General features: G+C 40.2%; 1 protein-coding gene across 5 annotated transcripts in view; it reads left to right on the top strand.

Annotated features, from left to right (window-relative positions):
- Positions 1-10,090: 10,090 nt before the first annotated feature.
- Positions 10,091-14,889, top strand: part of LOC124045623 (dedicator of cytokinesis protein 3-like) — a 108,094-nt gene continuing 103,295 nt past the window's right edge. For all 5 annotated transcript variants that reach the window (XM_046365061.1, XM_046365057.1, XM_046365060.1 and 2 more), the window contains exon 1: positions 10,091-10,694. In XM_046365061.1, the coding sequence (XP_046221017.1) occupies positions 10,658-10,694 (37 nt within the window). In that variant the 5' untranslated portion in view covers positions 10,091-10,657. The remainder of the gene's footprint in view (positions 10,695-14,889) is intronic.

The following is a 14,889-nucleotide window of genomic DNA, read 5'->3' as shown; positions in this document are numbered from 1 at the left end:
ATCATACACCCAACAGCTATTATTCAGTCGCTGTGATGGAAGAGTTTGCTCACATTTCTGCCTACATAGAGCCAGGGGTTATCGGCCAGAACATAAAACAAAGAGAATATGGAAATAGCATGTGGAGGAGATGTAGTCATTAGTTTTACCCCAATATTAGGGTCGGTCCACCAAGTGATGTTTGAGAAATCTGACTTCGCCCCCCACCCCCCCCACACACTATTTTTAATTTTTTTGTTTGTTTATATTAATAAAAGAATGCATTTTCCCATCTCAAAGAGATTACATTTAAAAAAAGAATAAGTGCCAAATAAAGTATAAAGTAACGGGGTTGACTATTTAATCTTAAATCAGCCTTAAATCCCCTTGTGACAGGAGGAATGGAAGGTTGTGTGCAGCAAGGAATGGGCATTGAATCCAAGCTTCACAAAAGCTAAAACATTTCTAGCCTGTATATCTATGAGTAACAGGGTTGACGTGTTCTGTTCGACCCGCTCAGTTTTCCACCACAAAACCATTAAATTGCCAAAAAGAGTAGAACCAGCTTGCCTGCTTTTACACTGATTTAACTATTTTGATGTTCAATGTTTCTTTTGAAAAATAATTCAGTTCACGTAACAGGGTTGACCTTAAAATGAAGCACAGTTGTAAATGAATCACTAATCACATTACATAAATTGACTGTCAAAGCAACAAAATAACTTGGGCTTTACATTAATGGTCAAATGTTTAAATTAAGTAGGTTGAAATCTTCCTTGAATTGACATGGGGTTGACGGAGGGAAATGTCAAAATGCAGTATTCAAATACAGTGAGGGGAAAAAATATTTGATCCCCTGCTGATTTTGTACGTTTTCCCACTGACAAAGAAATGATCCGTCTATAATTTTAATGGTAGGTTTATTTGAACAGTGAGAGACAGAATAACAACAAATAAAAACGCATGTCAAAAATGTTATCAATTGATTTGCATTTTAATGAGGGAAATAAGTATTTGACCCCCTCTGCACAACATGACTTAGTATTTGGTGGCAAAACCCTTGTTGGCAATCACAGAGGTCAGACGTTTCTTGTAGTTGGCCACCAGGTATGCACACATCTCAGGAGGGATTTTGTCCCACTCCTCTTTGCAGATCTTCTCCAAGTCATTAAGGTTTCGAGGCTGACGTTTGGCAACTCGAACCTTCAGCTCCCTCCACAGATCTTCTATGGGATTAAGGTCTGGAGACTGACATTTTTGATGTGTTTTTGTTATTCTGTCTCTCTGTTCAAATAAACCTAACATTAAAATGATAGACTGATCATTTCTTTGTCAGTGGGCAAACGTACAAAATCAGAGGGGGATCATAATACTTTTTTCCCCTCACTGTATATATATGAAGAAAGAATATCTGATTTATTGAATTTTCCATGTGGTCTATATTAATGGGCACTACATTTAGCAGACATTTAAAATGCAATATTGGTGCACAATTTCTACATAACTAGCAAAAGGCACTCTTCGTGGTATGACCCAATCGTAGTGAAATAACCCAGTTCAACACACACACTCACACGCAGCTACTTCAGTTAAATATTTTTGTCGGCCACATGCTGTATCGACATACTGTATAAGGGCTATTAGCTACATACAGTTGAAGTTGGAAGTTTACATACACTTAGGTTGGAGTATTTAAAATTCATTTTTCAACCTATCTACATTTTTTTTGTTAAACTAGTTTTGGCAGGTCGTTTAGGACATCTACTTTGTGCATGACACAAGTACTTTTTTCAACAATTGTTTACAGATTATTTCATTTATAATTCACTATCACAATTCCAGTAGGTCAGAAGTTTACATACACTAAGTTGACTGTGCCTTTAAACAGCTTGGAATATTCCAGAAAATTATGTCATGGCTTTAGAAGCTTCTGATAGGCTAATTGACATCATTTGAGTGAATTGGAGGTGTACCTGTGGATGTATTTCAAGGCCTACCTTCAAACTCAGTGCCTCTTTGCTTGACATCATGGGAAAATCTAAAGAAATCAACAGTAAAACGAGTCCTATATCGACATAACCTGAAAGGCCGCTCAGCAAGGAAGAAGCCACTGCTCCAAAACCACCATAAAAAAGCCAGACAACGGTTTGCAACTGCACATGGGGACAAAGATTGTACGTTTTGGAGAAATGTCCTCTGGTCTGATGAAACAAAAATATAACTGTTTGGCCATAATGACCATCGTTATGTTTGGAGGAAAAAGGGGGATGATTGCAAGCCGAAGAACACCATCCCAAACGTGAAGCACGGGGGTGGCAGCGTCATGTTGTGGGGGAGCTTTGCTGCAGGAGGGACTGGAGCACTTCACAAAATAGATGGCATCATGATTGACGAAAATAATGTGGATGTCTTGAAGCAACATCTCAAGACATCAGTCAGGAAGTTAAAGCTTGGTCGCAAATGGGTCTTCCAAATGGACAATGACCCCAAGCATACTTCCAAAGTTGTGGCAAAATGGCTTAAAGACAACAAAGTCAAGGTATTGTAGCGGCCATCACAAAGCCCTGACCTCAATCCTATAGAAAATTTGTGGCCAGAACTGAAAAAGCGTGTGCGAGCAAGGAGGCCTACAAACCTGACTCAGTTACACCAGCTCTGTCAGGAGGAATGGGCCAAAATCCACCCAACTTTTTGTGGGAAGCTTGTGGAAGGCTACCCAAAACGTTTGACCCAAGTTAAACAATTTAAAGGCAATGCTACCAAATACTAATCAAGGGTATGTAAACTTCTAACCCACTGGGAATGTGATGAAAGAAATAAAATCTGAAATAAATCATTCTCTCTACTATTATTTTGACATTTCAAATTCTTAAAATAAAGTGGTCATCCTAACTGACCTAAAATATAGACATTTTACTAGGATTAAATGTCAGGAATTGTGAAAAACTGAGTTTAAATGTATTTGGCTAAGGTGTAAGTGAACTTCCGATTTTCCAAAATGTTTAAAGGCACCATCAACTGTCCAGTAAACCTTCTGCCCCACTGGAATTGTGATAAGGTAAATAGTCTGTCTGTAAACAATTGTTGGAAAAATGACATGTCATCCACAAAGTAGATGTCCTAACCGACTTGCCAAAACTATAGTTTGTTATCAAAACATTTGTGGAGTAGTTGAAAAATTATTTTTAATGATTCCAACCTAAGTGTATGTAAACTTCCGATGTCAACTGTAAGTATTCACCCTTTGCTATGAGACTCGAAATTGAGCTCAGATGCATCCTGTTTCCATCGATCCTCCTTGAGATGTTTCTACAACTTGAATGGAGTACACCTTCGGTCAATTAAATTGGTTGGATATAATTTGGTAAGGCAAACACCTGTCTATATACCTGGCCCACAGTTGACCGTGCATGTCAGAACAGAAACCAAGCTATGAGGTCAAAGGAATTGTCCGTAGAGCTCCGAGACAGGATTGTGTCAAGGCACCAATCTGGGAAGGTACCAAAACATTTCTGCAGCACTGAATGTCCCCAACAACACAGTGGCCTTCACCATTCTTAGTTGGAAGAAGTTTGGAACCACCAAGACCCCCTGGAGCTGGCCACCCGGCCAAACTGAGCAATCGGGGGAGAAGGGCCGTGGTCAGGGAGGTGACCAAGAATCCGATGATCAACCTTGCAGAGCTGCAGAGTTCCTCTGTGGAGATGGGAGAACCTTCCAGAAGGTCAACATCTCTGCAGTACTCCACCAATCAGGCATTTATGGTAGAGTGGCCAGACGGAAGCCACTCCTCATTAAAAGGCACATGACAGCCCGCTTGGAGTTTGCCAAAAGACACCTAAATGATTCTCAGACCATGAGAAACAATATTCTCTGGTCTGATGAAACCCAGATTGAACACTTGGGCTGAATGCCAAATGTCACCTCTGGAGGAAACCTGCGACCATCCCTGAGGTGAAGCATGGTGGTGGCAGCATCATGCTGTGGGGATGTTTTTCAGCGGAGTACAGAGCTCCTTGATGAAAACCTACTCCAGAGCGCTCAGGATCTCAGACTGTGGCACAGATTCACAATCCAACAGGACAGCAACCCTAAGCACACAGCAAAGACAACACAGGAGTTGCTTCAGGACATGTCTCTGAATGTCCTTGAGTTTCCAAGCCAGAGCCAGTACTTGAACCTGATCGAAGGTCTCTCTCTGGAGAGACCTGAAAATAGCTTTGCAGCGATGCTCCTCATCCAACCTGACAGAGCTTGAGAGGATATGCAGAGAAGAATTGGAGAAACTCCCCAAATACAGGTGTGCCAAGCTTGTAGCATCATACTCGAGGCTGTAATTGCTGAAAAAGGTGCTTCAACAAAGTACTGAGTGAAGAGTCTGAATACTTATGTAAATGTAATTTTTCAGTTAAATATTTATACATTTGCAAAAATGTCTATGGGGTATTGTGTGTACTGTGTAACCCACCCACCTGACAGGTGTGGCATATCAAGAAGCTGATTAAACAGCATGATCATTACATAGGTGTACCTTGTGCTGGGGACAAAAGGCCACTCTAAAATGTGCAGTTTTGTCACAGCACAATGCCACAGATGTCTCAAGTTTTGAGGGAGTGTGCAATTGGCATGCTGACTGCAGGAATGTCCACCAGAGCTGTTGCCAGAGAATGGAATGTTCATTTCTCTACCATAAGCCACCTCCAATGTTGTTTTAGATGATTTGGCAGTATGTCCAACTGGCCTCACAACCACTGACCACATGTAACCATGCCAGCACAGGGCCTCCACATCCGGCTTCCTTACCTGCTGGATCGTCTGAGACCAGCCACCCAAATAGCTGATGGAACTGTGGGTTTGCACAAGCGAAGAATTTCTGCACAAACTGTCAATAACCGTCTCAGGGAAGCTCATCTGCGTGCTCGTCGTCCTCACAAGGGTCTTGACCTGACTGCAGTTTGGCATCATAACCAACTTTATTGGACAAATGCTCACCTTCGATGGCCACTGGCACGCTGGAGAAGTGTGATCTTCACGGATGAATCCCAGTCTCAACTGTACCGGGCAGATGGCAGACAGTGTGTATGGCATCGTGTGGGCAAGCGGTTTGCTGATATCAACATTGTGAACAGAGTGCCCCATGGTGGGGTTATGGTATGGGCAGGCAGGCAGGCAGGCAGAAGCTACACACAACGAACATAATTGCATTTTATTGATTCCAATTTGAATGCACAGAGACACTGTGACAAGATCCTGAAGCCCATTGTCATGCCATTCATCCTCCACCATCACCTCATGTTTCAGCATGATAATGCACAGCCCCATGTCACAAGGATCTGTACACAATTGCTGGAAGCTGAAAATGACACAGTTCTTCCATGTCCTGCATACCCACCAGACCTGTCACCCATTGAGCATGTTTGTGATGCTCTGGATCGACATATACGAAAGTGTGTTCCAGTTCCATCCAATATCCAGCAACTTTGAACAGCTATTGAAGAGGAGTGGGACAACATTCCACAAGCCACAATCAACAGCCTGGACAACTCTAGGAGATGTGTTGCGCTGCGTGAGACCAGTGATGGTCACACTAGATACTGACTGGTTTTCTGATCCACACCCCTACTTTTTTTGTTGGTATTTGTGACCAACAGATGCATATCTGTATTCTCAGTCATGTGAAATTCAGGGCCTAATGAATATATTTCACTTGACTGATTTCCTTATATGAACTGTAACTCTGTAAAATCTTGGAAATTGTTGCATGTTGCATTTTATATTATTATTCAGTGCAGTTTCCTGGACAGAATTCAAAATGTGTGTGTGCGTCTTTTGGTCTGTATGAGAGTGTGTGAGTGGGAGAGCTAGGGTATGTGTGTGAGTCTGTGTTATGCTGAAAACAGGCGGGATAGTGTCTGCCTAAGTGTAGGAGAGGGAGCAGGAATAAATGTATTTTGCTGTCCGTGTGGGTGTTGATGCAAGCAGAGGCTATTTTGTCTGAATGAATATACTTACTGTATGAGAGGAAGAGATGGAGGACTGATGTATGCATTAGTATGTGTGTCCATAAGAGAGTAGCATATAGTGTCTGTGCTGTAGGAGCTCAACTTTGGTTTTAGAAGTGGCCTACCCAACCACTCGGAGGCATCCGCATGGTCCTAAAGCACACCGTTGCCTCGTTTTGCATCACATTCCAATGATAAAACTGGGGGGGGGGACAAAAATGCCATTTCGGAATGCCATTCCATCGCCAGTGAAAGTTGCACCCCTGCTGTGCTGTGTTTGATCAGAGGTGTGTGTGTGTGTGTGTGTGTGTGTGTGTGTGTGTGTGTGTGTGTGTGTGTGTGTGTGTGTGTGTGTGTGTGTGTGTGTGTGTGTGTGTGTGTGTGTGTGTGTGTGTGTGTGTGTGTGTGTGTGTGAGAGATGGAGAGTTGGAGTGGCTGAAGGTAAATGATTGATGAGGAAGCACTGCATGGTTCTTACTACCCACTCCTCTGGCTTCCGTGGTATGATGGAATGGAGGGTTTTGAAACTGATATCACCTCTTGCTGTGGTAGGCATTCCCAGTGCCCATAGACCAGTGATCCACACAACCCTCTGGTGTACAGAGTGAAACATTCCCTCAGCCAAATAGTATTAAACTATACAATAACATCTGTAAAACATCTTTCAAGCAAGATGTTCATCAGATGTAGAGCCAGAATATCACATTTCTGAGTTTGGTAATTACCTTATAAATACTTTTACATTGATTGACGTTGATTTTAATTGAGTTTATTCCCTTGAACCTGTTACTAAAATACCAGGTTTGCTGTTCCCAGATGGTGCAGTATACCACTCTCTACCATACCATCCTCTCAGTGACTGTCACTAACCAACCAATGTTCAACACAATATTATATTTACATTGTGTTCAAATTGAGATTTATTTATACAGCTAATTTTCAGATATGGAATGCAACGCAATGTTCTTCACAGACAAAAACTCATAAAAACAATGAAAATCAAATATTTACTATAAACAAAACTAAAGAATAGCAATAAAAACTGAATGAATAAAAAGCTACCTAAGGAAAAACAAAGCTAAAAATATGTTTTAAGATCTCTTTTAAATATGTCCACAGTTTCGGCCCCCCTTGGGTTCTCTGGCAGAGGCTGTGGGCATAATAACTGAAGGCTGCCTCTCCATGCCTATTGGTCCTAGGCTTTGGGATAGTTAAAAGGCCAGTGCCAGAGGACCTGAGGGAACTACTGGGTACATAAGTTAAAAGCATGTCTGACATGTATTGTAGTGAAGAATCATGGATTGATTTAAAAACCAATAGAATAATCTTAAAATGAATTCTAAAACTCACAGGCAGCCAGTGTAATGTGTGCCCTCCATCTGTTCTTGGTCAGTACCCGTGCGACAGCATTCTGTATGTTTTGCAGTTGACCAGTGGCTTTCTTGGGTAGACCAGACAGGACAGTATCCATAAAAGCATGGATGAGTCTCTCTGTATCAGCCTTAGAGAGAAACGGCCACACCATGGCAATGTTCCTCAGGTGGTAAAAGGGTATTTTGGTCATATTACTAATGTGTGATTCAATATTGAGTTCAGAATCTAAAATAACACCTAGGCTTTTTACCTGGTGTTTTATCTTTATTGCCCGTGAATTAGCTGGAGGAAGAGTTGAGCCATCCAAGTATTTGACTCACCAATACAGTTTAATAATTTATCTGTGGAGCTAAAATCCTCTGGTGACATGGAAATGCAAAGTTGTGTATCGTCTGTCTAGCAGTGAAAATCAATGAAGTGCTTTCTGATAACGCTGCCAAGGGGTAACATATATAAACTGAACAGTACCGGACCCAACATTTAACCTTGTGGAATGCCACATGTATTTTCTCTGTTATGTTCACCAAGGGTGACAAAAAACTCCCAACCGGTTAAATAGGTCCTAAACAAATGTAGAACTAGACCGGAGAGGCCAAACCACCTCTCCAGTCTGTCCAGAATGACATCATGGTCAAATGCAGCACTTGAATCCAAGCGCAAGGACAGAGAGGTGTTTGGTGTTGGCTCTTAGATCATTTGCCAATTTATCTAAGGCTGTCTTGTCTCTGTGCTGTGGTGGGCAGAAAAACCAGATTGGATTTTGTTTTTAAATACAGTTGGCACTTAAAAAGGCATTTAACTGTTTGAAAACCAATTTCTCCAGAATGTTGCTTCCAGAATGTATGTTTGGAGATTGGTCGAAAATTGCTAAAAACTGAATAATCTGGATTACTTTTCTTCAGAAGGGGTTTCACCATAGCAGTTTTAGTACAGTGGGGGAAGTGCCTGTGAACAGGGAGTGATTAACAATAGCTTGCACTTCTTCATATATGCAATTAAAACTGTTTTGAAGAAGGTTGTGGGGTGGGGATAGGATCGAGAAGGCAGGCAGAAGGCTTAAGTTGTGATATCACTTTCCTGAGAACGTCTGTATCAACCAGGGAAAATAAATCCATAGTGCCTTTGCATACTAGGGCACATATCAAACTTCTCATCAGGTCTTGTTTGTCTGATACCCAGCCTAATGTTTAATCTTTGAAATATGCTGTAAACTCGTCACATTTACACATTTGCAGTGTTGACATTTTCACATTTTTGTCTATAAGAGTAGAAATCATATGTCAAGCTAGATGTTTACATTTAATTTCTACACATTCTTATCAGCTAAGACCCGTGCTGTAGTGCTAAACCTGCACACACACTCTTCCAGTTTCATGTATGTGATTAAAACACCGCCCACAGTGTTCCACTTGAGATGAAGGACGGATGGGAGTCAGTATGGAGTCTCTGTGATGAGGACATAGCACTGCACAACACTGCCCTTCCTCCTACTCAGCATCCAACACACTAGTTACTCTATGGAACTGAACATCAGAGATAGATTCATCTGTAATTACCAGACACATTCTGAGACGGTCAATCGTCAGATAATAACGTTCTATAAATCTGTTTATTTACACAGGAAACAGCTTTATCTACAGTAAAAACAAATTCATCAGGAACATATTTTTTTCTCAATATACAGCACTACATTCTGCTGATCATATCATGCTCTGACCCATCACCCAGGACAATGGGATGATGATGTAATACTCCAGGTAGCTGTGTTGGTTTTCAAGGCAGAAATATTAGATTGTTTTCCCTAGAAATATAGTTTCATGAAGATTAGTCCGAGTTGATTTTTAATGGGTTTCAATACTGGCAAGCAGGCAGCATTCTTTAAACCCTTTGCCTTTCTGAATCCACTAAGCAATGCAGTAAGAGCAAGCACTGGAGAGAGGGGCAGACTTGATTCAAGAACCCACTGAGATGTTGGAGGCTATTGAGGGCAACAAGGATCACATTGTACAGCAATGCAGAAGAAGGAACTAGTCTTTAGATTCTGAGAAAAACACAGGCAGATGAATAGACAAAACCACAGGTGTCATCCTGGGGAGAGGGTCCATTTGGGTATAGGCCTGCATACAGCACAGTAGCATTTTCAACAGCCAACACTAAGTGCACAATGTTGTATGGCGTTTATCTGTGAGAATGTTACATGCCGGTTACAATATATATCCTTTGACAAGGGGTGGTTTCTGAATACAACCTAGGCTACCAGTTGATCATAACTTAGGCCTATTCCCTCCAAACCAGAACACATTGCCAATGTGATGGGAGGAATAGCCTATTTTTTTAAAAGGTTTTATTGAGTAGGCTATGCACTGTAATTAAGAGCAAGTTCACCTTTTCCATTTTTTATTAATTCGTGTGAATTAAACATAGGCCAAAATCCAAAATGTATATCCCAAGGAGTATGTTCAGTGTTTATTGGACCAATAGAGGTTCTGCAACCATTTGCTGGTGGTGGTTGGCCTATTCTTCTGTAATTATCGGCTAGAAAAGCCTTACCACATCTGTCTTGGTTCCATAACTGATGTAGTCTAATAGCATATGCAGCTTGGTTCAGCATATTCAATTTTAAGCGCAGGGAAATCAGATCCTGCCGAGGTAGCCCATGACCGTGAAAGCGCAGTTAGTGATGGATGCAATTGCCATCGAGTTACTCACCGACAGTCCAATCTACATTTGCAAATGCTTGACATAGCGGTATTGACAAAACGAGTCGTGATGACCATGAAGATGGCGCATTTTACTGTATATCGCAGTTTTCTGAATTGTTCTTGCACCCCAAGACCAGTTTGGACCGACGGACAATATCACGACTGCTAATTATCATCTAACGACTCAACTCTACCGCCGGGAGTGGGACCCGATATCCGATTTGGTAGCTGAGCCATAGGCTAATGACTACCTGGGAAATAAATAAATAAACCGTTAAAAAAACTATTCCCGTTCCTATCGAGATGCTGCTGCAATAATAGCGTTCAGAGATTAGATTACCGTGTGTGTTGGGTAGGTGGACACAGAGACTGCATCAGTGTGTGACTAGGAGACGGCGAGCAGAGCAGACCCGGGAGATAAAGAAATCGCGGGTTAAGACATTTGTGGTCCTTTTTATGTTATAGATTTCTATGGAGTTTATCCCGTTCGTATCGAAGGAGTCTGGGATATTCTTATAGATTTCATTCAGCTACATTATCCCACGATATCGACAGAATGAGGCTTGGTCTCCTAGTGGGAAAATAACCAAAAAATCCAAAATGTGGATACCAACAGAAGATGAAAAAATCGGAGTTGGTGAGTCCATACTGTATTTATATAGACATTTTTCATTTTTGATTGCTTGTTTTCAATTTCATTGACTTTTCTCATTCAAAGCTGCTTATTTTCTAATGAAGAAGCGTTGTGATGATATCATGTTTGGTCATACAGGTTATTATAGGCTAGGCTACGGTAGGATATTCTCAGCTAACGATCACAATGTCTTTCAATTAATGTTTCATATATCTTTAAATCACGCGAGGCTAATTATAGTTTACAAACCATATAGTTTATCAGCTGAGCTTAATGGTTGAAGATAACTGGTCAAAAATAAGATAATGCAAAGCCTAGGTTATTGCGTGGGATGATAGCCTATACCCTCTTATGGGCCAGATGGGCTACCTCTATTAGACTGTATCACCAGTGTCTATACCCATACAACCTATAAGGCTACAGTATCCCTATCATTCATTCATAGACTGCATTTAATTTTTAGACTTCTGAAAATGCGTCAATCATAATGTTCTATCCATGTGTTGAAGAGCGGCAGAGCCTACATCGCTGAAAAGGCTATTCGACTGGAAACCACGAGGGGGCAATGAGATAGCGTTCTGCCAACAGGTGTAGCTTACGTTTTAGAGTCTAACTATGCGTAGGCCATATACTTGTCGGCATTTATAACATAGTACCACGACTACCTCGCTACTACAATAGTTTCTACTTAGCATACTACAACCAACGCTACCCTATCCCTCGTCTTCATGCTCGGTCCATGTAGGCCGAATTATTTGGAAAGTGCTAGTAGTGGTGTAAAGTACTTAAGTAATAATACTTGAAAGTACTACTTAAGTGGGTTTTTTGTGGTAACTGCACTTTACTATTTATATTTTTTACTTTTACTTCACTACATTCCTAAATAAAATAATTTCGCTTTTACTCCATACATTTTCCCTGACTCCCAAAAGTACTCGCTACATTTTAAATGCTTAGCAGGACAGGAAAATGGTCCAATTCACACATTTATCAAGAGAACAACCCTGGTCATCCCTACTGTCTCTAATCTGGCATACTCACTGAACAAATGCTGCGTTTGTTAATTATGTCGTTGGAGTGTACCCCTGGGCTATCTGTAAATAAAAAGAAAAAAAAACAAGAAAACGGTGCGGTCTGGTTTGCTTAATATAAGCTATTTGAAATTACTTTTACTGATACTTAGGTATATTTTAGCAATGACATTTACTTTTGAGACTTAAGTATGTTTAAAACCAAATACTTTTAGACTTTTACTCAAGTAGAATTTTAATGGGTGACTTTTACTTGAGTCATTTTCTATCAAGGTATCTGTACTTTTACTCAAGTATGATAATTGTGTACTTTTTTCCACCACTGGTAACCCTAGAGGTAGGGGTTAATCGCATCAGTAGTATTGGAGAAGTCTGTTCCTGGCAATTTGAATGAGTCATGTTCACACACACACACACACACACACACACACACACACACACACACACACACACACACACACACACACACACACACACACACACACACACACACACACACACACACACACACACACACACACACACACACACACACACACACACACACACACACACACACACACACACACGGCTTTGCATGTTTGTATTACACTGTAGATTCGAAAAATACCCAGACTCCAGAACTATTGATTGGTGTTCAACAAAGAGGAAACAAAGGCTGAAAACTATTGATTTGACATTGGAGGTGGAGAGAAGCAACAGTTTGATGAGAGCACTACCTTGATGCTTCAAGTTCAACCAGATGCTTTCGATGTCGATGTTCACGGAGCTGAAAATGACACGTAAACCAACTTCTGGCCGAGCCGCGTTTAGCGTTTCGCTGTCCGTGGTGCTGAAAGTGCTGAAATCTGGAAGGCAGAGCATTTAAACCAGAGCCTGTTTCACAAAAGCATTTTAAAGGCTAAATTCGTTAGGATCCTATGGTTCTAACGAAGCTTTTGGGAAACCGCGTTCAGGTCATTTCCATATAAAATGACCCATGTTCACCAACATGTGAAGTTCATAGGATCATTTCAAATTGGGTGTCAAATGAAAACAATAGTCTATATTTTTGGGAAATGAAGGCATATATTTTTTTTTCAACCATTTTCCATCTTAAAAAAGTAGGCATATGTAATGGCTTTGATTCCTGGTCAAACAGATGGAAAAGGGATCTACCAGAACATAAAAAAAAGTTATTACAAACACAATAATGTTGAAGTAAAACACCCCTGCCAACTAATATCAACACTTATAATTCATTTTGGATAAATTATTTGCCTTCTGTAAGTTAAAGAAACATTGCCTTGTGCCTTGTTATGTTACCAAAAACCCCACATATCTTTCAAATATTTTCAGAATTCTCTCCCTCATAAGGAGGATAATGAAAGTTCACAGAAGCAAGTCGAAGTAAAGGGATACTCACCATTTATTTAAAGTGTTACTGATATCAATTTTGTTTATGAATTATTAAGTGATTCAAATGTGAAATACTGTTACCAAATCGGTAACGGATTTACGGCAATTGAATTGACTACAATGGGAAATCATAGTAGTCACAAACCACAGTTGTGTCACCTGCTACTACCCTGTCATAGCAGACATCACATTCTTTTTGCAGAAATATTTTAATCTTAATTCGGAACAGATATTTAACAAGAGTTTTTGGAAAATGTGGTCGCATAAACGGAGGGAAATTTTACTGTAATTCTGTTAACAAACTTTGCATCTGCATAGTTATTTTAATAAATGTGTTTTTGTGAAATGTTCTGTGTAAATTGTTAAAAGTATTCCTTGTGCATAGACTTGTATGTTTTGTTAAACTTTTAAAAAATTGTTTGTCATATATTTTAGAGTGAAATATCTGAGTCTGAGTGTAATTCTGTTACCGTGGAATTGCCCAGCAGCATTTTTCAATTCCGGTTGTACAATTTTGCTATCACAGCATAGCAGTGCACAGACCTGATTCTGCTAATCAACTGATAGTCACGTGTTAATGGTGTGGTGGGTTAGAAAAAATGTGCAACCCTGTAGGTAGGCCCACTTGACTTGAATTGATAAGCACTGGTGCAGATGATTATGTAGGCTACAGCCCGGAGGCATACACACTGTTAATTAAAAGACCAACTGTGTCCATTTTGTTTTACTGCTCTGAATTTTGCCAGAGTACTCAAAAGCCACATCATATTCTTCAGATTGTTGGGCTGATGCTTGGGGTTGATGTTTGAAGCTGTCCTTGTTAAAACAATGTCCCATGTTGATAGCTACAAACTGAAATTGAGATATCAGATTTGATTGGAAGCATCTCTAAAGAATCTACGGGCTATTTTAACAAACCTAATGCAATGGTAAATATTTACGCTGGCAGTAGGCTGTAGGTCTGGGGGTGTGTCAGAAATATTTTTGCTATTTTCACTGCAGGAATTATGAGTGCAAGAGGTGGCAGTGGCGCGAAAGGGCTGGGTTTTGATGAATAAATTAGTTGTAGGTGTGTCGAGGCATGACTCCTCACTAGCCAATCAGAACATGCTCCATGGCTAAATATGTGGTTGCTTCAAGATGTTTATTTCCGTTTTGTTATGTATTGCATTGACAACAACTCCAATTCGAATGTTATTCCTTATAGCTTAGTATTTTAAATAGCCTACAGAAAGAAAATTTAAAAATGTAACCCTGTCCAATCTTTGTTAAATAGTTTTAACATGTTAGCAGTTCACATTGTTCTAAGTAATTGCATGGCTTCAATATGGAATTACAGTTGAAGTCGGAAGTTTACATACACTTAGGTTGGAATCATTAAAACGTGTTTTTCAACCACTCCACAAATGTCTTGTTAACAAACTATAGTTTTGGCAAGTCGGTTAGGACATCTACTTGTGCATGACAAGGAATACCTAGGATAGTCATTTTTAGATGCACTAACAATTGTTTACAGACAAATGACTTTTTGTAACATTTATCCAACAATTGTTTACAGACAGATTTTTTAATCTATAATTCACTGAATCACACTTCCAGTGGGTCAGAAGGTTTACATAGACTAAGTTGACGATGCCTTTTAACAACTTAGAAAATTCCAGAAAATGATATCATGGCTTTAGATGCTTCTGATTAGGCTAATTGACATACTTTGAGTCAATTGGACTTGTACCTGTGGATATATTTCAAAACCTATCTTCAAACTCAGT

Source organism: Oncorhynchus gorbuscha, linkage group LG10, assembly GCF_021184085.1.
Source record: "Oncorhynchus gorbuscha isolate QuinsamMale2020 ecotype Even-year linkage group LG10, OgorEven_v1.0, whole genome shotgun sequence".
Classification (NCBI taxonomy): Eukaryota; Metazoa; Chordata; class Actinopteri; order Salmoniformes; family Salmonidae; genus Oncorhynchus; species Oncorhynchus gorbuscha.
Note: the sequence above shows the minus strand (reverse complement) of the source record. Positions and strands in the feature narration are given on the sequence as shown.